The sequence below is a fragment of the Cornus florida genome, unplaced genomic scaffold (genome assembly GCF_030987335.1).
Source record: "Cornus florida cultivar Cherokee Brave unplaced genomic scaffold, ASM3098733v1 CherokeeBrave_3.0.0_Hap2_Chr04, whole genome shotgun sequence".
In the NCBI taxonomy this organism is placed as follows: domain Eukaryota; kingdom Viridiplantae; phylum Streptophyta; class Magnoliopsida; order Cornales; family Cornaceae; genus Cornus; species Cornus florida.
In genome coordinates this window covers 39,638,488-39,665,372 of record NW_026775574.1, presented here as the reverse complement: position 1 = coordinate 39,665,372, position 26,885 = coordinate 39,638,488, and the positions used below count along the sequence as shown (strand labels likewise).

The 26,885-nt window shown below is 39.0% G+C and overlaps 1 protein-coding gene across 1 annotated transcript; it reads left to right on the top strand.

The window, feature by feature from the left end:
* Nucleotides 1–1,839: 1,839 nt before the first annotated feature.
* On the top strand, nucleotides 1,840–26,659 carry LOC132303177 (probable glucan 1,3-alpha-glucosidase). Its single transcript, XM_059800331.1, has 6 exons — nucleotides 1,840–3,592; nucleotides 13,452–13,725; nucleotides 13,806–13,941; nucleotides 22,678–22,888; nucleotides 22,998–23,204; nucleotides 25,806–26,659. The coding sequence occupies exons 1-6, from the start codon at nucleotides 2,018–2,020 to the stop codon at nucleotides 26,172–26,174; spliced, it is 2,772 nt and encodes a 923-aa protein (XP_059656314.1). The 5' UTR covers nucleotides 1,840–2,017; the 3' UTR covers nucleotides 26,175–26,659.
* Nucleotides 26,660–26,885: the final 226 nt, after the last annotated feature.

The window sequence follows — 26,885 nt, the reverse complement described above, 5'->3', positions numbered from 1 at the left end:
TTGAATGGATCGAATTGAATCGATTTTTTTAGACTCCATCCGTTAATAGATCCCTGCACTACGGATTCCTTATCTATTAATTCGCAATCGAACCATGAGGCTAAAAACCAATCCAATTTGTGAACTACGAATTCCTTATCGGCATCGATCGAATTGGATCAAATCATTTCTAGATCAGATCAAATGAATGCCCTAATACTTCATATGTTGGACTTGAACCTATACCTTTTATTTTGGAAAAACCCAAAAAATATTGTTTGGTTTTCAACTCTCAAAACTGTTTTCAAGAAAGTTTTTAGAGAACCAAAACAGAGTCCAAATTTCGGTTTGAAAATTTGCTTGGTTGAGAAAAGTACAAAAATAATTTTCAGAAAACAAAAACTCATAAAACTACTTGGTTGTATATACTGAAAATAGTTTCATGAAAACTAAAGAATATTGCATATTACTCTTTTATTTATTTTTTAAAATTTATTATAAGTATTAGATGTGTATTACTCTTAAATATTTTTAAATTAACAAAAAATTGCACAAATACAATATTGAAGTTTTTTTTTTTTAAGGAAGAAGAAGAATTTTATTAAAGTTTTTATAAATTCGACGTGTATTTTTAACTGGTGAAATGTAAAATGTACATAACATGGGACTTAAAAAATTAACATAACATCTCACAATTTAGATATATTTAGTGCATTGCCAAATAAAGATGAATAAAAACTTTACAAACAATTTATTGAGGATTGCACTGAAAAAAATATTGAGCATATTAACTAGGAAAAAACACAAAATATTAAACATATTGACATTCTCACAAATTTACACTGTACGCAACATCCTTTTTACAACATTCTTTTCATTATTTTAGTTGCCAAATTAATTATTTACCAAAAGTAATAAATATTGCCCAGCTTCCAATAGACCATTATTAGCAAGAGGATTGGATTAGGAAATTATAATCTAAATACGATTTATTTTTTACCTTAAAAAAAAAAAAAACAAATTTTCTTTGTGTTTTTACACACGAACAATTTTGAGAAACTGAGAACACCTTTTAGAAATTGTCTAAAAAGTACTTTTGTATAGACCTGTCAATGGATCGGATTCATCGAATTCATATCGGATCAATCAAATCCATATCCTATTTGTTAAGCAAACGGATTATCGAATTCGGATCACTAATGGGTTCTCGGACTGAATGTCCCAATCCATATCCTATTTAACTCGGACTCGGATTGGATCGGATTCGAAATCGGATTAAATTAATATTTACTAACATATATAATTATAAAGAGTATGATTTTATTAGTATGTGTACTAAGAGATTTATTAGCATGTGGATGAGAACACCACAATATTTTTATATAATATTATTATTATTTTGAATTTTTGGGTTACCTTTAATACAATTCTAATAGGAGTATTGATATATATATATGTGTAAAATTATATATATATATAATTATTTATATATATAATTTCAATCGGATCGGATCAAATTTTTATCGGATCGGATCAACATAATCCATATCCGATTTGTTAAGCTAGCGGATTATCGGATTCGAATCGTAACCAGGTTATCAGATTTTTTGTTCAATCCATATCCGACTAATCGGATCGAATCCGCTCCATTGACTGGTCTACTTTTGTAACTCCAATTTCCAAAAAACTATTTTACAAAAACACATCCAAACGGAACTAATAGCTAAATTTTTGGATTTTGTGCAATTCTCGTAACAGAAAACTGTTTTTGAGAGTTTTAATCAAAGTTGGGGGCGATAAACGCAATTTTTTTAGATTTTAAAATAAAACGCTTTTAATGGTTGAAAAATAATCACAAATAGGCCTTAAGCTATTCAACAGCAGATTGTCTGTTCTGACACCACTTCACCCGCACAGTCAAGACATTTTTCTCTCCTCCATTTTAGGGTTTCCTGATCAACCATTTTATTTGGTTCAAAAACCCTAGAATTCCACTACTCACATGTAAACTATTACCATTTATCTACACAAATACACAATGAGAACTGTATCTCTGCATCATCTACTGTATCTTCTTCTTTTGGTGGCTCACCTGAGCTCCGTCTCATCTTGGAAAAGGGAGGAGTTCAGAAACTGCAATCAAACTCCATTCTGCAAGCGAGCCCGATTGCGAAAACCCGGCTCATGTGCGCTCACAGCTACCGATGTCGCTGTCGCAGACGGCTATCTCACCGCCAAACTCATTTCCAAAAACCCATCACAAGAGAATGAAGAGCCAATCAAGCCGTTGATTCTCACTCTATCCGTGTACCAGGATAGTACATTGCGGCTCAAGATCGACGAAGACCCGAGTCTGGATCCCCCGAAAAAGCGGTTCCAAGTCCCCGATGTGATTGTGCCGGAATTCTTGAACAAGAAGCTCTGGTTGCAAAGGGTTTCAAAGGAAACGATCGATGGTGATTCGGATTATTCTTCAGTTGTTTATTTATCAGATGAGTACGAGGCGGTCCTTCGACACGACCCGTTCGAGGTTTATGTTCGAGAAAAAGGAGGTAAGCGCGTAATTTCGCTGAATTCAAATGGGTTGTTTGACTTTGAACAATTGAGGGTTAAAAATGAAGGGGATGATTGGGAAGAGAGGTTTAGAACGCATACTGATACGAGGCCTTATGGACCGCAATCAATTAGCTTTGATGTGTCCTTTTATGGGGCTGATTTTGTTTATGGTATTCCTGAACATGCCACCAGTCTAGCTCTGAAACCCACAAAAGGGCCTGGTGTTGAAGAATCGGAGCCATATCGGCTCTTTAATTTGGATGTCTTTGAATATATTCATGATTCTCCATTTGGGATTTATGGGTCCATACCATTTATGCTTTCCCACGGTAAAGCTCGGGGTACTTCTGGGTTTTTCTGGTTGAATGCAGCTGAAATGCAAATTGATGTTCTTGAGTCTGGTTGGAATTCGGAGTCATCAATTTCCCTCCCTTCAGATCAGAACAGGATTGATACTCTATGGATGAGTGAGGCTGGTATTGTTGATGCATTCTTTTTTCTGGGTCCTGGGCCAAAAGATGTTGTTAGGCAGTACACTAGTGTGACTGGAACATCGGCATTGCCACAGTTATTTGCAACGGCTTACCATCAATGTAGATGGAATTATAGGGATGAGGAGGATGTTGCTAATGTTGATTCGAAGTTTGATGAACATGATATCCCTTATGATGTTTTATGGCTTGATATTGAGCACACCGATGGGAAGAAGTATTTTACATGGGATAGGTTGCTTTTCCCTACCCCAGAAGAAATGCAGAAGAAGTTGGCTGCAAAGGGTAGGCACATGGTTACCATTGTGGATCCTCATATGAAAAGGGATGAGTCTTTCCACTTGCATAAAGAGGCTACCGAGAAGGGGTATTATGTTAAGGATGCAACTGGCAAGGATTATGATGGGTGGTGCTGGCCCGGTTCCTCCTCGTACCCTGATATGTTAAACCCCGAAATCCGGTCATGGTGGGCTGAGAAGTTCTCGTATGAGAATTACGTTGGTTCCACTCCTTCCCTGTACATCTGGAATGACATGAATGAACCTTCTGTCTTCAATGGTCCAGAGGTATGTTACTTGCATTTGGTTTTGTTTTTTCTTGCATTCGATTTTCTTAAAGACATCACAAATTCTTATTGTTTTTCCAGAGGGCAAAAGAATTTTTTTAAATGAGTAAAATTTCATTAAAAAAAGCTCAAATGGCACCCAAAGAACAACACCTGTTTGGTTTAATTTTCTAAAAAACATATCTCAAGGACTCGGAACAAATTGTTTTCAGAAAATAATTTTAAGGAACTTTTTTTTTAAGTAAAGATTGTATAAAGAAGCCTTCAAAAGGGGAACGCATCCCTCAAAAAATACACAAGGCCTAATAGGGCCTCTAAACTCTCAGAGAGTCCAAAAAATCAACTATCTCCTCCATGGATTTACAATATCTCCCTATTACTCAACAAAAAAGAGTGCTAATAATAGAGAATTTTAACTCCCCCATAGGAATCTCCTTTCCTTCAAAGGACCTCCTATTTCTGCCATAAACACCACCAAATGCAAAGAGGCGTAACCCTCCAAAAATCAAGGACTTGGGCCCCCACTATACAACCTCGCCAAGCCTCAATCAAATTTCTGGGGGATCTGGGTATAACCCATTGAACCTTTAACAAACTCAACAGTAAGACCCAGCAATCCCAAGCCACGGGGCAATGCAGAAAAAGGTGATCAATCGTTTCCCCATCTCTCTTACACATGTAACACCAATTGACCACTACCTGTTTTCTCCTTCTTAAGTTGTCCTGGCTTAAGATCTTCCCTAACACCGATGTCCACACAAAAAAAGCCACTTTGAGAGGGGCCTTGGATCTCCAAATAGCTGTCCATGGGAAAGACTCCCCATGGGCTTCGGTAATGCACCTGTAGAAAGACTGAACACCAAAACAACTCTGGGAAGAAGGAACCAACACCCATGAGTCAGAAACGTCGCCCGTAAACTCCAACCTGTACACCATTTCCAAAAGACAAATGGCATCCTCGATCTCCCAATCCTGAAAGTGTCTCAAGAAACCAATGTCCCAAACAGTTCTCCCACTATCAAGACAATAGCAGTTGGTCACAAAGCATGTCTGTCCACAACTATCCTAGCAAGCCTGAGAAAAGTGATGGCTAGAGAATGATCACCACACCAAGTATCCTCCCAAAAGTGGATCCTCCTCCCATCCCCCACTCGAAATCTAATGTGTTTTGAGAATTCATCCCATCCTTTCTGGATGGACTTCCAAACCCCAACACTGTAAGGGATACTCACCTCCCTGGAACACCGATCAGTTCTCTCCTCCCCAAATCTGCTTGCAACCACCCTTCTCCAAAGTCTATGCCTCTCAACCCCAAATCTCAATAGTCACTTGCCCAAAAAGGCCTTATTAAAAGGTACCAGTCTTCTAATGCGCCCAGACCACCAAAACGAATTGGCGTGCAAACTTGATCCCAACGAACCAAATGAAACTTGAACTCATCCTCCATCCCACCCCAAAGGAAATTACGTTGTAGCCTCTCAAACCTCTCAGCCACAAAACAAGGAATCTGAAAAAGAGAGAGAAAATAGGTTGGAAGACTCGACAAAGTACTCTTCATCAAAGTGACTCTCCCACCTTTTGAGAGATATTGCATCTTTCACCCAGCCAATCTCCTCTCAAACGTTTCCACAACAGGGTCTCGACATCCCACTCGCCTCGACGGCGCCCGAAGCGGCAACCCCAAATAAGAAATAGGAAAAGAGCTAATGTTGCAACCCAGAATGTCGGTAAGAGTGGAGATCTCCGGAACCTCTCCAACGGGAACCAAGACACTTTTTACCCACGTTCACCTTTAAGCCGGAAACAACTTGAAACCATGTCAAAAGACAACTCAAGTACCTCATCTGAGACTCATCCGCATCACAAAAAACCAAAGTGTCATATGCAAACATCAAACGGGATATCTCCAACTAACTAGAAACATCTCTGCCCATCCGAAAACCTCGCAAGAAGCCCAAATCCACAACCCTCCTCATCAATCTGCTTAGGGCTTCCATCACAACGAGGAACAAAAAGGAAGAAAGTGGATCCCCTTGTCTCAAGCCCCTCAAACTACTAAAGAATCCCATCGTAGAGCCGTTCATAAGGACTGAGAAACGAACACTAGAGATACAAAACTCGATCCATCTCTCACCAAATCCCATCCTCTCCAATAAATAGAGAAGGAAGCTCCAACTAAGATCGTAAGCCTTCTCAATGTCCAGTTTGCATAAAATGCATGGGATCCCATTGCACAGTCTAGAATCCACACACTCGCTAGCAATAAGAGCGGAATCTAAAATTTGATGGCCTCCAACAAAAGCGCTATGAGAATCCGAAATGACCCCATCCAAGACATCCCTTAACCTCAACGCAAGGACCTTGGCTATTAATTTGTAAATGCATCCCACCAAACTAATAGGCCTGAAGTCCTGCACCCCCCTCCTCTTCTTAGGAATGAGCGCAATGAAAGTGGCATTCAAACTTTTCTCAAAATGGTCCTGAGAGTGGAAAGCATGAAAAGTACCCATCACCTCTCCCAACTCTGAAAAAGGAACCTCATAGTGAAACCATCAGGACCCCTTTTTTTCTCTCTATTACAGCTCTTCAGTGCATTCAACACCTCCTCTTCAGAAAAAGGCCTTTCCAAACCTACACATTCCGCACTAGAAATCGTATCGAACTGCAGACCCCCAAGCAAAGGTCTCCAACTATGAGTCTCTGTGAACAACTTCTGATAGAAAGAGACAACCCCCCTACAGACCTCTTCTTCCTTGCACAACATCTCTCCTTCCACACAAATCCTCCCAATATGGTTACCTCTACGATGAGCATTTGCAAGCCTATAGAAGAACTTCGTGTTTCTATCCCCTCCTTAAGCCACAAGGCTCTAGATTTCTGCCTCCAAGAATTCTCCAAGGTGGCAATCTCTGCAATTTCTGCCTTCCACTCCACCCTCCTATTCCTCAAAGTCTCCTCAAGGTCAACCATCCCCTCCTTCCGATCAATAACTGCAATCTCAGAAAAGGCACAATTCTTCCCAAAATCCTCCTTATTCCATTTCTTGATGTCTTCCTTCAAAAGCCGCATTTTACCTGCCAAAATAAAACTCGGGGTACCGATCACATCATAACCTTCCCACCAAGAACGAACTCTTTCAGAGAATCCCTTTGCGCGAAGCCACATATTCTCAAAACGAAATGGAGTGCTTCTCTTGCGCATTCACCACAATCCAAAATCAAGGGAACATGATCAGAGATTGGTCTAGCCAACGCCGCCTGAACAACATCTGGATACTTTCCTCACAATCTCCAGAAACAAGGAATCTATCAAGGTGAGAGAGCGTAGGAGACAAACGACCACTAGACCAACTTAAGGATGCACCCTCCAGTGGTAAATCAATCAACTGAAAATCGTCTATGAACCCTGAGAACTTCTCCATGTCCGAAGTCCACCTTCCCCCTGATGACCTCTCCATTGGTGCCCGAATGACGTTGAAGTCCCCTCCAACACACCAAGGAAGTGTCCATCTCCTCCGGATCGAACCAAGTTCCGCTCACGACTGTTGAAGCAAGCCATCATTAGTCGGGCCATAAACTCCCGAAAAAACCCATTGAAAACCATCCCCCTTCATAGAAAATGTACCAAGACACGGAAAGGCGTCCCATCCACACATCAAGCTTGGAAACCCATCTTTTATCCCGCATTACAAGAATTCCTCCCGAAGCACCCGTAGAATCCAAAGCCACCAAATCCATAAATCTCCCACCCCAAAGACTCCTAACCATCCTATCCGAGATCGTAACAAGTTTCGTTTCTTGTAAACACACCACAGAGCATCTCACTTCCGAATTGCCAACTTCACCACCTTTCTCTTATCTGGGTCATTTAGACTATGGACATTCCATGAAATAATGCGTAACTTCATGAGGAAACAAATGTATTACTCTTCCCTCTCCTCAACCCTCTACCCCTTTCCCTTGACCCCTCACTCATCCCTTCATAGTAAACATACGAAATAAGATTCTGAACCTCCTCTTCTTTTTTGGAAGGTGCCCTAGGTGTCCTACCCATCCCTCCCACCTTCTGACACACTTTAAGCAGCCAAAGTTTCTTCAGTTTTTTATTTTCAGTTCTTAGAAAACAGAAAACTGTTCACTAAAAACTAAACCAAATAAGCTACAACCTCAAACTATCCATAAAATCTACAAAATCTTTTATTGATTTTAAAAACCTCCCTATAACCCCACAAAATAAACTCAGAATATAATACTTTTTCACACATGTGGGCGATTCCACGATATCCTATTTCTTTCACACCACAAGCTCCACAGAACACAAAGAGGGGCTGTTCTCCATGTATCTCGAATTTGTCTTCCCTCTATACACCCCTTTAAGACTGGAAGCTGACTAAAGCAATTGCACCCCAAAGACTGAAAAAGGCATAGCCCAAACATTCCTAGCCATTGGGCAATGCAAAAGAAGGTGACTCACAACTCCTCATTCCTCTGCAAGGCTGCAAAACACAACACCGGTTGATCACCATCTGCCGCCTCATCAGCAAATAATCAAGCATAAAAATTCTCCCCTGAACCATTGTCCATCCAAAGAATGCCACCTTGAGAGGGGCTCTAGTTCTTTACTTATCAAAAAAAGGTAGGGGCTCTAGTTCTCCACATCGCTTTACATTGAAAGTCGCCACCTGTCACCCTAGACCACCTGATAATAAGTTCTACAGACTGCTTTCCACGAAAAATTTCATTAATTATGAAAAGCAATAAAATTTACACTATATTTGCTTTGAAGACTAAGTCCCCTATAATACAAAAAATTAGAGCACCTGTTCTGACAAAGCTAAGTGATAACCAAGTTGATAAAAATAAAAGCAACAATCAACAAATCCTAATGAGCTGTAACCACATAATCAACATAAGGATCATAAAATCCATGACCGCCAGCACTATCACTGCTACCAGTTGAGTCATCACCATCGAAATTCCTAAAACGTAATTTACCTATATTGTAAGTGATTGTTGGTGGTGGTGTTGGTTTATTTTTTTCAACGCCTAACACTTTACCATACAATAAAGTTGGCCTAATAACCATTGTATAGAAAATTTCTTTTAATTTATTTAAGGGTAAATTACAACGACCTCCTCTGAGGTTTGGCCTAATTGCAAATAAACCTGGGGTTTGCATTTTTTTTACAACGTGTCCCCCTAAGGTTTGCCCCGTTTTGCAAAGACCTCCCCTCCGTACAAAAAGTAGTATTTTTTGCCAGAAAATTAATTTGAAGTGACCAAAATACCCTTCAACTAAATTGAAAAGACCCTACTAACCTTATAGTGCCATTAAATTACAACAAAAACTTGTATCAATGGACCAAACATTACATTGATTTTTTTTTGATTAGTGGACCAAACATTACGTTGATTAAAATGCAATTAAAATAAATTTAAAATGATTAAAACAATTACAATGATTAAAATGTAATTAAAATAAATTTAAAAGGCTATTAATTATATTTAATTAAAATCATATTTATTTATATAAAATAATTTTTTTATTATTATTTAAAATAATTAAATTAAATAAATTACACTTTTAATTTTACAATTATGGTTAGGATTAGGGTCACCATTATCATCATTACCACCACCACCGACCGACCACCCTTTTTTGTGGAACAAACCGACATTAATACAGTTTTTGTTCAACAAATCAAAGAGGGCAACAAATTAAAGAAGGCTAAAGAGGACCAAAAATAATGTCCCAGCTACTATTAGAAGATGCAAGGGAAAGGAATTGAACCCAATTCCTAATAGGCCCTAAGGAGCTCTCTCGCGTATTCTCTGTTAGCCAAATAAAAGGGGCAACATCACAGTCGTGCCACCGCTGCCGTGGGCCGAAGCTGCGTCGGCCACCATAGATCACGTTGCAGATCGTCGCCACAGATTGTCATCAGCACTATAGGTTTTCGTCGCAGGTCATCATTGCCACTTCAGATCGTTTCCGGCGAAGGCGAATAAACTCCACAACCATGGTGGTTGCCGAAAGTCCAGTCTCAAAATACCACAATCCATGCCGCCACCACCACCGTCCTCACCCACCCCCCATCCCTCGATATGTATTGCAAAACGACTATGCCAAAGATCTCGCACTCGGTGGCGGAGAGGTTGATCTCGCGACTAGGTTCAAGGTTAGATCACGACGGTAGTGGCGTGGTTCATGGCGATAGGTTCAACGTAGTTCATGGCGGTGGCGGCGCTGATAGAGAGAGATGACATGTGAGATTGAGAAAGAAAAGGGAAGACATGTAATTGTATGGTTGAGGGCAAAATAGTCATTTTTATTTTAAGATATTTTGATCATCTTTAACAATATAATAACGAGCGTAAATAAGTAAATTCATTACAAAATTTGACATGGGGAGGTATTTGTAAAAAAATGCCAAACTTCAGGTTTGTTTGTAATTAGGCCAAACCTCAGGGGAGGTCATTGTAGTTTGCCCTTTATTTAAATATTCTTTTGTCGCATAGGATACAATCAGCTTGGCTCCATTTTGTCCAACCTGCTCCAATTCTACTTTGGTATCAACCTCTATCTCCTGATGCTGTTGTAATACAATCTTTATATATATATATATATATATTGATCATGAATAGCAAAAGCATTTATTTTGAGTAATTCTTTGGTCTTGAATCATAATATCAATATTGTCATCTTTTGGTACATTATCAAATCTACATTCTATATATTATGTTTTAGTTTTCCTAATTTTTAGGCCTCTTGCTTCTAAAGTCTTTCTCCATGTTTCTAATCAAACATGCAAAAATCATGAAGCCTAAGTACCAGACATAGTTATTAAAAGCCCAAGGCGCACCGAGGCGCTAGAGGTCCCTTGGAGCCTAGGCGCGAGGCGCACGACAAGGCACGAGCCTGAGTGATGTGAGGCGCACAAGTAAAATTTTAAAACAATAATTCTTAGCAAAGATAACACAATTAAACAATGAACATCCAATAATAAAAACTCTAAATTAGTCTAAATATATCACAATTAAACCAATAAAGCAACCAGTAAAATAGAACAATTAAACTAATAAAGCTATTTATTTATAAGAAAGATTCAAAAGAAGCAAAACATAAACCAATTAACCATATATAATAAACAACATTCAGGCACAAACATTCAAAATTTAAATAATCTAGCAAATTCCAACAAACAGAGCCCATAAAGAAATAAAAAAATAGCACATATTTAGTCCATCATAGCATAGCAGCATTTTTTTTATAAAAAAAAATTGGAATGATCAGCGGCTAGATGAAGGGCATATATTTAGTCCATCATAGCACAGCAACATTTTAGGCCAGAGAGAAGACTCAGAAAGTAGGAAAAAAAAAAATACAGAGACCCTACACGAAGAAAAACAGAGACCCAGAAAAAAATTAAAAAAAATAAAATAAACCAGATGAGAGGGAGAAGAGAAGAGAAGAGGAGGAAAAAAAATAGTCTGATACCCTAAACAGAGCCTAAAGAAAAAGAAAGAAAAACAAAGACCCATAAAGAAGGAAAAAAAAAAAAAACCAGATGAGAGAGAGAAGAGAAGAGAAGAGGAGGAGGAAAAAAAAATAGAGCCACTAAACAGAGCCCGAAGAAAAAGAAAGAAAAACAGAGACCCATAAAGGAGGAAAAAAAAAAAAAAACAGAGAAAGAAGAAAAAAAGGAGAGCCAGAAAAGGGCAAAAAAAAAAAAAAAAAAAAACCAGATGAGAGAGAGAAGAGGAGGGGGAAAAAAAACTTAAATGAAATTACTGACCTGGGTAGTGGCTTCGTCGGAAGGAAGGAGGCAGAGATTCCAAATTCTTCTGTTTCTCTTCTCTTCTCTTCTCTTGTCTTTTCTTTTTTTTTTTATTTCTTTCTCTCTCTTCTCTTTCCCACTACATCACGTTTCTTCTTCTGCAGCTTGATTTTTATTGATTTGATATGTTGCCTCACAAGATGACAAAATTCCAATTTTTTGCTTTTAAGTTTCCAAAGCTGTATATATATACTAAATATAATAATATAAACTACAAACAATCAAACAAATAAAATATATGCCGCATAATCCCAGGCGCGCGCCTAGTGGAGGTCGCTGCGCCTGGGCTATTGTGAGGCGCAACTGCTGCGCCTGTAGGTGCCTTGCGCCTAGGCGCGCTTTTGACAACCATGGTACCAGATGCAAAACCCTAACTGCCATGTATCCCAGGTGGAGGTACCAAAACTAAGTTAATTAACTAGATGGTCTAAAATAGACGAAGGTACATTCCTATACCCTAACAGGATGTATCCTTGTAACCATTAGGGTTATCACCATAATGTGTACCGTCCCAAATTAAGGGCACCTTTTGGAAATCTCCAAATCATTCAGCATTTAGGGGAACATGCAATTGATTCAACTCTTAGTTTTATAAAAAAAAAAATGCATTTAATGCAACTCTCAGTTTGAAATTTTAGAACTATCACTTTCAAAATTTAAATACTCCGTATAACATTGTTAATTTAATTTTTTTATTTTATTTTATAAACTCATGATAATTTAGGAAATTTCTAATTTTTTACTTTTGACTTGTTAAAAGGAACAATTGTTTTTGGACATCCTGAAAAAGTGAAGAGAGACTTATTTTGTGATGGAGATAGTAACCTACAAGTTGTGTCCAATCCCACACTTCATATGTTTGACGATCCAAAAGAACATTAGTTAATGAATTGTCTTCCCCAGTATTACATGTATGTTTTTGATAAGTAAAGATACATTAAAATAACTCAAAAGGGGATTGCATCCAAAATATAACTGCACGAACCAAAAACCTGTAGCTTCAAACCATCCACAAAAGACAAGATTCTTTATAGACGTACACTTTCTCCCTTGAACTCAAAAGAATAATGAACTAAGCATAGAGCATTTCAACACCCCTATCAGAGTCTCCAAGAATCTTCTATTCCTCTCTCTCCTTGAAAAGCCCACCACAATCCTACGGGTGTAACCCTCCAGACACCTTCAGCTCGGGATTCCACCAGACCTCTCCAAACCTCGATCGAGCTCTTCATGGATTCCGGCATGATACAATGAATCCCAAAAATAGTACAAAGCATGGCCCAGCAGTCCCTAGCCGTTGAACAGTGCAAGAGGAGGTGGTTTACTGACCCTTCATCCCTCTTGCATACACAACACCAATTGGCGATGATCCAACGCTTCTTTAGGTTTTCAATCGTCAAGATCTTCCCTAGGACTGCCTTCCATCCAAAAAGAGGCCACCTTTGATAGCCTTCCAGGGGAAGGAGTTTTCCTGAGTATCCATCAATCTACTGTAGAATGACTGCACCTCAAGTCTCCCATGACTAGAACCCACCCAAACCCACTCATCCACCCCCTCCCCGTCTCCCATGACTAGAACCCACCCAAACCCACTCATCCACCCCCTCCCCGCTCACATTTTGATGATATTGAAGTGCCAGAAACTGAACAGTGTTCTCAATCTCCCAATCCTGCAACCTCTTGAACTACACAGTCAATCTCCCACTATCAAGATGATAGCTTCATCAGCAATAATCATTACATGAATAATCATTACCTAATTAGCATTTACTTAAGACATTGTTATCACTTTTATTTAAATTTCATTAAAGAAAAGAGAGAGAGAAGGATGTGATTTGCTGAATCATTGATCTTATGTACAGCAAATTATTCTTGATCATTCAAGTCATGTACAAGACACATTTTCTGAATTTCTGATCACGTTAGGTTATTGATGGAGAGTTTTAAAGCAGTGCTGAAAGTTTTAATCTTGCTATAATTGTCTTATCCTAGTGCTGTTACATAATTACTTTCCTGTAATCAGGTGACAATGCCTAGAGACGCGTTACATTATGGAGGTGTTGAGCACCGAGAGTTACATAATGCCTACGGGTACTACTTTCACATGGCTACAGCTGATGGCCTTGTAAAGCGAGGAGATGGAAAGGACAGGCCTTTTGTTTTGTCGAGAGCAATCTTTCCTGGAAGTCAGAAGTACGGAGCAATTTGGACAGGAGATAACACAGCGGAGTGGGATCACCTCAGAGTTTCAGTTCCGATGATTTTGACACTTGGTCTTACTGGAATCTCATTCTCTGGTTAGTATAATTCCTCTTTCTATTCGACAAATAGCTAGTTAGATTCTCTTACAGATAATCATGTTGAATTTATTATACAGGTGCTGATGTTGGTGGGTTTTTTGGCAATCCTGATACCGAATTGTTAGTTCGTTGGTATCAACTAGGTGCCTACTATCCCTTTTTTAGGGGCCATGCTCATCATGACACCAAAAGACGAGAACCTTGGTTATTTGGGTAGGATATCCTATACTCATTCACATGATATAGATCTTCAACTGTAAAATATAGTATTTAGTAGTTTGTTTGTACATATAATATATATATATATATATATATATATATATATATATATAAACGGGCGAGTGACCTAGCGGTACCAAGCCCCTCCTTCTCAAAGGGAGGTCAGGGTTCAAGCCTCCGTGGAGGCATGGGTGTGTGAGTATCAACTAAGAAATATATATATATATATATATATATATATATATATATATATATATATGTATATGCATCTATTATGTCTGTGTGTTCTTTACTTGTTCTACTCAAATATAATATTTTCTTTCCAAAGTTGAGATATTCCATATACTTGTCTTAAGAGCTTTATTTTTATAGCAGATTTTGGAGTAAGGAAGTTTGATGCTCCAGAATTTGTTGGCGTACTTAGCCTTGGATTTTATTTATTTATTTATTTGTTTTTGTTTCTTGTCAAGTGGGTTGATTACCTTTCAAAAAATAAAAAAAAAATAAAAAAAAAAGAAAAGAAAAAAAAAGTGGGTAGATTACATATATATGAACAAGTGTACAAGACTAAGGGTGTCATACCTCCTATGCACATAGATCACAATAAAAGCCAAAAGCTCCAAAGGAAGCTATGTCGATCTTTATCATTGTATATGGAATTTTTTTCCTCTCCAAGTTCTCTCTTTGGATCCTATTATATCCATTTTCTAAGTTCATAAAATCATATGTAAATCTTTTTGCTTGCTCCTACACTGTTCAATTAATTGTCTTATTAAGTAAATAACTTCCATTGATGATCTCTTTGGCATAAATCTAAATTGGTTATCAAATAACACAGATTCCTCTCTTTATATTTGTTTTATAGCCTGTTCTTGTAATTTTATTGTATGACGATTAATTTAATCAATCTAAAATTACTAAACTTTTGTAAATGCCCTTTATTTTCGTAAATTGGCACTATTATGCTTTTATTCCACTCATTTGAAATCATGCCTTTTTTTAGCCACTTAAGCCACTTAATTCCTGCCTTAAATTACATTTCCTACGCCTTTATAGGTATGTTAGCAGGACCAATTGCGTTGTTTTTTTCAATCTTTCTAAGTATCTTCTTTACCTCTTTATTGTTGATTTTATTTATCATTTTATATTGATTCTAAGTGCTTGCAAGAAACAAAATAGCAATGTTGTCGGATGGGATGGTGAGATGTCTTTGGGGGTAGGTTTGTTGGTTGGGAGTCTCTTGATGCGGTGGGAACCTCGCTTTGGTGGGGGGGATTGTGGTGCTTTAGGATAAAAGATGGGCTTCTGTGTGGAAAGGGAGGTCATCTATCTCCCTTTGTTTTCTTTGGTGGAGTATGGATCTCGTTGGGTTTTCTTGGGTGTCTATGGTCTGGTAGGGGATTTGGAGAGGAGAGGCTTGTGGGATGAGTTGGAGGGTGTTAGAAGGAGATAGACGGTCCCTTGGTGTGTTGGGGGCGACTTCAATGATGTCAAGGTGCCTAGTGAGAGTCCTTCAAGGGGGAGATAGACTATGGCTACTATGGAGTTTATTTATTTTATTGATGCTCAACATTTGCTTGATCTCTCAATGGAGGAAGCCCACTTCACCTGGACGAGTGGCAGACAACCCCCTACTTGGTCTAGGTTGAATAGGTCCTTGATTTTCGAGGAATTGGGGAAGTTTCTAGATGTGGCTTGGTGGAGACCGGCATCAGCTCATACTCCCATTCTATTGGATTGTGGAGGTTTGAGGAGAGGGACAACCCCTTTTCGATTTGAGAACATGTGGCTTAAAGGAGAGAACTTCAAGAAGAGAGTTTGGAAATGGCGGATGGGTTGTAAGGTTATGGGTAGCCCAAGTTTCCGTTTGGCGAACAAGCTATGATTTTTGAAGGGTGATATCAAGAAGTGGAACAAGGAAGTCTTCGGCAACACTGAATGACGCAATAAAAGAATCCTTTAGGAAATTTCGGAGTTGGACTGAAAGGAGGGGGAAGGGAGCCTCAGTGATGTGGAGATGAGTAGGAGGAGGGAGTGTAAGGTGGAGTTTGGGGAGATTGCGGCGTTGAAAGAGATTTCGTGGAGGCAAAAATTGCTACTTTGGTGGAAGGAAGGGGATCGAAATACGAAGTTCTTCCACCGGATGGTGACCTATCATTGACAGAGTAATCATATTGACATGATTCACATTGATGGGAGCCTTTTGAGTAGGGAGGAAGACATTCAAAGGGGGATCTTGTCTTTGTACTAGCAGCTATATTTGGAAACTGCAAGTTGGAGACCTTTGCTTGATGGGCTTGAGTTTTTGGGCATTTCAGAGGAGGATAGGGATTAGGTGGAGAGACCTTTTAGGGAGGAGGAGGTGGTTAAGGCTTTGAGGAGTTGTGATGGGGATAAAGCCCCAGGGCCTGATGGTGTCACGATGGCCTTCCTCCAACAGAATTGTGAGGTGGTCCAAGACAGTGTTGATGGAAGTATTTAGTGTCTTTCATGCAGAGGGCAAGTCGAAAGGAGCCTCAATGCATCATTTATTGCCCTTATTCCAAAGAAGAGTGGAGGTGTCGAGGTGAAGGATTTTAGACCGATTAGCTTGGTTGGTATCGTCTATAATCTTCTTGCTGAAGTCTTAGCCACTTGTTTGAGGAGGGTTATGAATGAAGTGATTTCGAACACTACGAATGCGTTTGTTAAGGGTCGCCAAATCTTGGACTCGGTTTTGGTTGCTAGTGAGTGTGTGGAGTCCAGGATCAGAAGTGGAGTGCCAGGAATTGTTTGCAAGTTAGACATTGAGAAGGCCTATGACTTCTTGATGCATACACTGAAGATGATGGGGTTTGGCCATAGATGGCAGAGATGGATCCACTATTGCATCTCAATGGTTCGGTTCTCAGTCTTGTTGAATGTCTCTCGAGCTGGAATCTTCTCCAGTTCTCGAGGGTTGCGTCAGGGATATCCGCTCTCTCCTTTTCTGTTTATCATTGTCATGGAGGCTCTTAGCAGATTGATGAGAAGGGCGGATGGTCTGGGATTTATTCGGGGTTTTTGGGTGGGCGGATACCCTAATAAGTTGATGATCTCCCATTTGCTCTTTGTAGATGATACCATTGTCTTCTATGATGCAATGGAGGATCAGTTGAGATGCTTGAGATGTGTGTTGGTATGTTTTTAGGTAGTCTCAAGCTTGAAGATCAACATTGGGAAAAGTGAGTTGATTCCAATGGGGGTGGTAGAGGAGATCCACGACATTCTTAGGTGTGGGGTTGGTTCTTTCTCAGCCTCTTATCTGGGATTATGTTGGGAGCTTTGTCGAGGAGGACTTCCATTTGGGATGTAGTGGTAGAGCGTTTTGAGAGGAGGCTTACAGGTTGAAAGAAGCAATATTTCTCGAAAGGGGCATATAACTGTCATGAAGGTTACTCTTTCGAATCTTCGAACCTATTTTATGTCTCTGTTTCCGATGCCTATGTTGGTAGTCTAGAGGCTTGAGGTGATTCAGAGGAGGTTTTTGTGGAGTGGTATGGGGAATGGGTTCAAATACGACTCGGTCAATTGGGGGAAAATGTGCACCCGTATCCAAATAGGGTGACTAGGCATTAAAAGGTTGGATTTGTTCAACAAGGCTTTGTTGGGCAAGTGGCTTTGGAGATTTGGGAGAGAGGACCAGATTGTGGAGGAGGATCAGTTCTTGTTGGAGCGTGGAGGAGGTTGGAGGATGGTTGTCTAGAGAGTTGAGGTCCCCTGGAGGAGGTTGGAGGATGGTTGTCTAAGGAGTTGAGGTACCCTTCAGGAGTGGGGATTTGGAAGCTTATCTTGAAGGGTTGGGATGAATTTTCCAAATGCATTTGCTCTAGGGTCAGGAGTGGGAGACATGTCAGGTTATGGGAGGACCTCTAGTGTGGGAACACTGTTATGGCCCGTAGGTTCCCTAACCTCTTCAGGATTTCTATGGACAACAGGCCTTGGTTGTCGACTTGATAATGGACAGTTGACTAGGGACGTGCAGTTTCGAAGAGAGTTCCATGATTGGGAGCTTGAGGAGGTAGCAAAGTTCTTAACACTGTTGTATAGACAGGTGGTGGAGGGAGATGGGATGGATGAAATGGTTTGGTCGGGTTCCCAGATAGGGATCTTTGGTGTTTGCTCTTTTCACGCGGCACGTAAATGTTGATATAATAATCAGCTCCAATGGCTATCAAGAGAAGTGAAGAGGGATGAGACTTTCTTGAGTGTAACGAGGAAGGATATAAACCTATGGCCTGTGTGCCATAGGCCAAAGGGCTTAATCATAGGCAAAGAAAAGAAGTGAAGAGCCTTCTGGGGACTGTGGGCCCCTCCTTTCCATGGAATGCCATATGGAGATCGAAAGCCCCTCTGAAGGTGGCTTTTTTTGCTTGGCTAGCTGCATTTGGGAGGATCCTCAGCTTAGACAATCTTAGAAGGCGACGACAGATTGTGGTGAACTGGTGTTGCATGTGCAAGAAGGTGGAGGAGTCAGTGAACCACCTTCTTCTTCGTTGTGGTGAGGGATGTGTGGTCTATGTTTTTACAATGTTTGGTATGCATTGGTTGTCCCCTGGCTCTACGGTGGGCATGATTGAGGTTTGAAGAGGGTGTATAGTGGAGAGCCAAGGCAGGTATGCTTGGAGGGCCACTCCACTTTGTTTATGGTGGGGCTTGTGGCGCGAGCGGAATAGGAGATCCTTTAATGGAGATGAGACTCCTATTTCGTTTCTTAAGTACATTATTTTTGGTTCTTTATTATTATTATTTGTGATTTTGGATAAATGGGCAAAATTGTAAATCTGTGAGGGACTTTGTGGATTTTGTTGATAGCTTGAGATTATATTTGGCCGTCGTCGGCTTTCTGTGTATTCTTTTGGGCGTGCTGCCCTCTTGGACGCCATTTAATTTAACCTTGTCAAAAAAATGTTGCTTGATTACACAGGAGAAGATCTTTTGACACCCAACAACAGACCAGGGCCCTTTAGCTCCACATTTTTGAGAGAGGATCCCTTCCCCACAGATATCCTCAAAATTTATTGGATAGAGTATGTGACTTGGTTAGGAAGAATGAACACAGAAGCCCAATATACCTGAACAAAAACATAACAGCATTTTTAAGTTGTAAAGCATCCCTGGAAAGGAGAGGAAATTGTTAGTTCAGTCGTGAACTCTAGCCATCATTTTTTCATAAAAGAGGTCTGCAATTAGCCACTTCAAGTCTGGTTGAAATTAGAGGCACTCCCAGATTAGTTAGGCAAGACAATCTCTTTGAAACCGAGTTCCACAAGCAAAGAACTCTTACTAGGTTCACCGAACACGTCTTTCATCTCATTAGGTTTTAAAGCCAAAAATCTCATACAAGTGTTGCAATGAATTTTTAATAGCTTGAATAGAATTCATCTGACCTGCTGGGAAGATGAGTAAATAATCTGGAAAGCACGGATGAGAAATATTGAGCTCTTGCATCTCCAGGATAAGCTAAAGACCTCTCCTTTCAATGCATTAAGAGAGAGAGAGAGAGAGAGAGAGAGAGAGAGCATCTCCAGGATAAGCTAAAGGACCTCTCCTTTCAATGCATTATGAGAGAGAGAGAGAGATTATGCACGTGTAATCCGGTTAAGGTAAAGGAGATTGGTTTGGGGAAGCTAGAATGAAGTCACATCTAACCGTATCATTGGCCTTTCTCAACACCTAGGAGGATCCAATGACCTATGGTAATTTCTAAGCAATTCCCGAGCCAACAACAATTTTTTTGAATTCTTCTATTGGGCACAAAGGTAGATTATTTTGGGGAGATACAATGACAAAGAATAGGTTTAATCCTGTCAGCCAGTACTTTAGTAAAGCACTTATAAAAGGTATTCCAACATGAAAAGGTCTATAGTTTGAAAGGGAGGAAGGATTAGAATGGCACTGGTAACAATATTCCAGTAATATTCAAGATTCTCCTAAAGAATGAGGCTTTGCAACCATTTGGTCCTAGAGATATCCCATCCTTAAGGGCAAAAAGAGCATTATTTTTCTCCTCAGACGTAATTTCTCTGGACGATGATCATCCTGGGCCATAGTTAGTTTCAGAAACAGTCTTTCATAGAAATGAAAGAATGATATGCATTATCTTCATTCAGGGGTTTCTGATATTAGTTCACCACATCTTGTTTAATATCCCTGCTACTAATAATTTGACTACCATCTGGCTGTTCAATTTAGGTAATTCATTTAATTGCTCTTCTGGTTTTTAATGTCTTGAAGAAAGTGTGTTCTAATATTTGAAATTCAACCTCTGGACTCAGGAATTCTGTTCAGAAAGAGATGTCCAGTTATAGCTAATATGTTAGTATCCTTGAGACGCTCTCTTTCCTTGACTCTGAGATTAATTGAACAAGGGACTGATTCCACTTGCTTCCAAATGTCTGCAAGATCCTTCCTGGCCATATGGACTTTGTGAGACAGATCTTATAAGATTGAGATTTGAGTTTTTTAGTTCTGTTTTCAGTAGCCTTAATTTTTTGAACACTTTAAGCATAGGGAAGCCATCAACCCTTTGTTTCCACTCAGCACCCTTTCGACTATAGAGAAGAAATTGCTGATCATCTGCTATATAGTCAACTTAAAAGGTTTGTGGCCACTAGAGATAGAATCGCAAATTCTCACAGCTATGGGGGTATGGTCAGAGACTTCCTTATTAGGAAAGGTTGCTTCTGAGATGACAAAGGAATTCAGCTTTTTATCATTCACCGTACCCATCTGTTATACACTTATACTGAATACAGTATGGGACCAAACCTCCCATTATTTCAAGTGAAATGCATTCCATTATATTTTAAATCAATCAATTCAGTTCTCTGCACAATGAAGGTGCCTTCAATTCTTACCTTTGAATCTATGATGGTTTTGCTTGTAATTACCACCCACTTCTTGTTCCAAGATAAGCAAAAGGAAAAGCTGGTTTGTGGTTTTTCTCAAATCCCCCACCCCTTCCCCCCTCTTCCTTCTCCTTTCCTTTTTCCCTCATGAAACGGCAGTCTCCAAACATGGAAACGAGGAAACCATATAAGATGCTGGATGTTGAAGATAAATTTAATAGAAAAAAGCAGCAGTTTGGTAATCTGAACTATGACATGGATAAGCAGAAGGCTGACAAGAATGTAGGGTAAGACTATCTGAAAAACATGATGCGAAATAATGTACAAATATTATGGCTTTATATATACTTTTCTCTTTAGTAGCCTGTATTCATTTTTGTTTGGAGCAGTGAGCAGTCAATCTTTAGAAGTGGTTCAGTTGGGTGCCTCATTTGATGGATTGGATTTTAATCCTGCATTACCTGAGACTTGCTAATATGCTGGCCTCAGAGTAATATAGTCACCTACGCTTCATGAGTCACAGCATGGGAAAACACATTTCTTATGCACCTTTTTACACATTCGCTAGTGAGATGAAAAGATATATATGTATATATATATATATATATATATATATATATATATATATAATGTAAGTGACCAAATATGTTGGTTCTTTATATAATTATGTTATCCATGTTTCTCTCTGATTTGTTCCCTACTCCATGTATTTTTCTTCTTTTATTTTTATTTTTGACATTTTGACCATATTTCATCAATTCTCCATATTTGGCTTTTGCTGGGGGTTTCTTGGATCAATCTTTATAATGATACTTGTCTTGGTTGGATGGTAAAGTTGTAATCACGTGGCAGATGAGACAAGTCCAAAATTTCCTTACTCTTTTTATTTATTTATTATTTTATTACTTTTATAATACAATCTTCTCATATTTTAGTCAATGATGGAAATTTAATCAATATATATTGCTTAACAGATGTAGCATGCCCTTTGTTGAAGGACATAAATGTTTTGGTGCACCCTCTTTAACAGCTTAAGCTTTCAGAGTAGATGGTTGTCAACATAATATCAGAGCCAAAGGTCTCGAGTTCAAACCTCATTGTCACCCTAATTAAAATTGAAAATCATGTATTGGACCAAAAAAGAAGGCTACGCCTGAGGGGGCGTGTGGAAGGATATAAATATTAAAGTTGCACTCTCTCTAACAGCTTAAGCTTATAAGGTAGATGGTTGTCAACACCCTTCTTGTGTGTAAAAAATGTTATGCATGTTAAATAATTTGTTATTTACTTTCTCTGTCTCTCTCTCTCTCTCTCACACACACACACATACAATTTTTTAGGTAATAATCTATTTCAATATAAATGTATGAGTGAAAAGTAATGTAACTGATCTTAAGTTTATTTGATTGCTGATTTGTTTCCACTTGTTAAGTTTGTTCTCTCTTTATTTATTTATTTATTTGTTGTGCTGTCCTAATCGTTTGGGAGTTTGGATAGGATTCTTTTGTAGTTCGCCTCTTTTGATGCGAAGGTATTTCATATTAATACAATATTTTTTCATTTAGGGGGAAAAAATCTATAAACGGAAAGGCTGAGGCACTTGTGTCTTGAAGTTGGCCCACAGGGGCAAGCACTTCTCCAGGGGCAAGCACTTCTCCTTGTGCTTTTGCCTAAGAAAAGCTAATTTGTTTGCAGCATTATTACTTTGTGATTGTTCGTATCTGTTACATCAATATCTTATGAAAACAGAATCTAGTACATACAAAACTACCAGTTTTGCATGAATGGATGTTAACTGGAATTACACAATCTGTTATCTTTATTGTAATTGATGCTAAAGTAAGGTTTACATTGAATACAGAGAGCGAAACACAGAACTTCTAAGGGAAGCTATACATGTTCGTTACATGTTACTTCCATATTTCTACACATTATTTAGAGAGGCGAATATCAGTGGCATTCCAGTTGTGCGACCACTTTGGATGGAGTTTCCTGCTGACGAAGCTACTTTCAGAAATGATGAGGCTTTCATGGTTGGAAATAGTATTTTGGTGCAAGGAATTTATACTGAGGTGCTGTGCTTTAAGTCATTTATTCTTGGTTTGCTTTTTTATGAATCTTCTCCATTTTTTATCTATTTAATTTGTGTCACAATTTGAATGCATCCTTGACTTCAACCAGCGAGCTAAACATGCATCAGTCTATCTCCCGAATGGACAATCTTGGTACGACCTGAAAACTGGAACTGTATACAAGGGAGGTGCAACCCACAAAATAGAGGTTTCAGAAGAGGGTGTTCCTTCTTTCCAAAGGGCTGGAACCATCATTCCAAGGAAGGATCGGTTTCGTCGAAGCTCCACACAGATGATGAATGACCCATATACCCTGGTATGTATTTGATTCTCAAGTGCTACCCTCCTAAGGACATGTTGCAACACCCAAACCCTCTTAAATATGTCCAAACTTGGGAATATTATTGTATCTCAACCTTGCCATCTTTTTATATTATTTTGAAGTACTTTATACTCGAATCTCTGCCCAAAAATATTTTGCCACCCAATTTTGGAACTAATTGAAATCAACCAGCCACTTTTTTGGTATAGTTTGAGGTCCTAGTCTGTTTTCTCTGGTAACAATAGCGTCCTTTGGTTGTCGAACAAGAAGAAATTCCCTTATTCATGTAAATAAATGGGAGGAGAATACAAATAGAACTTGAAGATTCGTCTTTTAACTTTTTACGTACATGGAAGAAATTAAAGGGAAAAAAAAGAAAAAAAGAAAAAAAGAAAAAAAAATAGTGAACTGAAGTTACATATGAAAAGGAATTTTCTAAAATTAAAAAAAGGTTCTCAAGTTGGAGATGAGGAAGGCCCAGATTCTTCAAAATATTAATGAGGTCATTGGCAAGGAAGGGCTGGGGAATTTTTGAGGTAAAAGAAAGTTATGCGGCAAGGTTAAAGGGAGAGTTGGATCGACTGATTTTATCAGAAGAGACTGAGATGTGTTGGAGACATAATTCTATAACCCTCTTGCTAGGCGGAAAATTTTCACAGGATGGCAAAAGCACATGGTAGAATTAATCGGATAGGGTGGATCGTCATTAGGGGGATTGACATCTCTACAAATATTGAACACATAAATTTCTGTTGTATCCTGCATTTATATTCTAAGTTTCTAACGTATATGGATAGGACCTTCATTTATATTATCTTTATTAAAATGCTTATTTTAAGAGCAGGACCTTCATGTAAATTTTGAACTTTAATTTGGTTATACTAAAATATATACTAAAATGCTAAAATACATACTTTAATTTGGAATATATACCAAAATGCTTGTTATTTGTATATTGCTGTTCCCACATCAAAAGTTCTTAAAAAATAGGTGTGAAAGAAGTGGTTATAAAAGTAGCATATGGAAAATGCCATGGAATATTAAAGAAGTGGTTATTTGTATCCTGAGTGTGTGGCTTAGTGGTTAGTGTGTTGGCATGTAAAGCTTAATGCCTTGGTTCAAATCTTGGCATCGGCCTTAAGTGTTTTTTTTTTTTTTTAATTGCCACTACACTTGGCAGTGCCAACCGCTGGTTGGGTCGAACCGGCCGCTTTGGCTGGAGAATCACTGTTTGCTACCGAACTGGCCGGTTCTCTTGTGTGACTCTGAGGCTCCAAAAGCCATCTTGAACTGGCTGGTTTGGCGGACCATGTGTTCAGCACTGTTTTGTTACTACTCAGTATTGATTTACTACTGTTCTGCACTGCTTGATGACGGGAGGTTGACGTGTCACGTGCAGTTGGAGAGACTTTTGCATGATTGGGAGGTAGAGGATATGGTTGAGTTCCTGGCTATGCTTTGCAGCTAGACTATCTCCAGGGAGGGGATGGATGAGTGGATATGGACGCCAGGGTAGATTTGTGGTCTGTTCTTTCTATTGTCAGCTGATAGATGCTTAGGGGACATACTTTCCGTGGAAAGGAATTTGGGGATTGAAAGCTTCCCCCCTGGAGGTGGCTTTTTTGGTTGGACAGCTTTGGGGAGGATTTGACCATTGACAATCTGAGAAGGCGGCATCAGATTATTGTTTGTGTTGTACGTGTAAGAGGGATGAGGAGACGGTGGATTGTCTCCTTCTCCTTTGCCCTAGGGCAAGGAATGGGTGGGATTAGATGTGTGCCATCTTTGGGATGCAGTGGGCCATGCCAGAGTCCACAAGGAACTTGATTGACTCTTGAGATGGATGTTGAGTGCATTCCCAAGTCAGAATTTCGTGGAGGTCCGCCCTGCTTTGTCTTTGGTGGTCCTTATGGAGAGAGGAATAAGAGATCTGTTGATGGGATGGAGTCTGTTCTTAGTTCTCTATTATTTTGGGTTCAGGGCTCTAACTGTAAATATGTGGAGATTCTTTTGGATTTTATGGATAGCTTGAGGTTATAGGTTTTTGTGCAGTTTGTTCTGGCCGTGCCCCCCTTTTGGGTGCTCTTTAATGAATACTTATCCACAGAGAGATTTTTGATAAGTAAGGTTGTATTAGAAAGCATTCAGACGGGGAAAGCATACCACAAAGAATAGGAAAAATCCCAACAGAAGCTTTAATGACTAAAGAAAAGTAAATTTCTTTAGTTTTTCGAGAATTAAAAAAGCCCGTAGTTTTCTTGTCATTTCTGACCAGTTAGTTATTTTCTTCCTTTTTCAGTCAAATTATTAAAATTTAGTCTCTCTCCCTCTCTCTCTCTCTCTCTATGTAATTTTAGCTTGTTTGTTTTTAATAATTTAATTTGTTCTACCTGGACACTCTTATCTTATTTCGGTTAACACCTGGCATTGTTTTGATGGACTGAGTTCATTATGGATCAGTTGATTCTTTCCCTATTCAATGTGGCTTTACATTTCTTGTTCTCTGTAATAATAAGGAACTGCAACTGTCAAGGTGACCTAATTGTGTCTGCTAATTCTCACCTTTTATTTTTATTTTTTTTGTCTCTGCTTTAGGTGATAGCTCTTAATAGTTCGAAAGCAGCTGAAGGTCAGCTCTATGTTGATGATGGCAAGAGCTTTGAATTTGAGCAAGGGGCTTACATCCATCGTCATTTTGTATTCTCTGATGGGAAGCTTACATCTTCGAAAATGGCAGCTTCTGGCCCTGGCAAAAGCCAATTTTCCTTGGATTGCATTGTTGAGAGGATCATTCTACTAGGACTCTCTCCTGGACCAACAAGCGCCCTTGTTGAACCAGCAAACCAGAAGGTTGAAATTGAACGTGGGCCACTTTATCTTCGAGGGCGGCAGGTCCCAGCTGTTTTAACCATCCGCAAACCCGACGTCCGGATTGCAGATGATTGGAGCATTAAAATTTTGTAAGAGCTGGAGACTGTCAATATATTTCCATGCAATTGGTGAAACCCTGTTTCTAGGTTCTTGTTATCAACTGCAAGAAAATTTGTGGCAAATTCAAGAAAGCAACCGAGTTGTGTTTGGGAATATTTTTATAGAATTGTTATATGGTATAACTTCACATTTTACCAGTCTCAGCTAACATACGATCAACTTGATTTGTCTATGAAATGTTTGAGGTGAAACTCTTTGCAATCAACAGTTGATACGAGATGAAAATGACAATGAGGGTAAAATTGAGAGAAATTGGAGAAGAGGAGTTGCTTCCCCAATTCACCCCAAGTAGGACTGATTACAAGAATATGATAGTGACGTGTGCTTCTTGATAATTATGTCATTCTATATTTATATCTGTGTTAACTATATATGTGTGTGCGCGCGCGCGTGTATTTCCTAAGCTAATTATTTCTTATTAATAAAAATTATCCTTAGTGATAACTTATTTTCACCCATTTTCAAGGGTGTTTTGAGTTTATTGGGTGATTTGATTTGATGCATGGACTCATTTATTGTGGGTCAACCCAATTGAGTTTTGAATTTCTTTTTTGACTGATTAATCGAAGAATAATTTCATTCTTTGGCCGCCGAATCAAACGGTTGAAAAAACTTAGATGTCCACACCTCTTACTATGAATTCAACTTTACTTTGTTGGATTAGTAATTTGAATCTCTTGATTT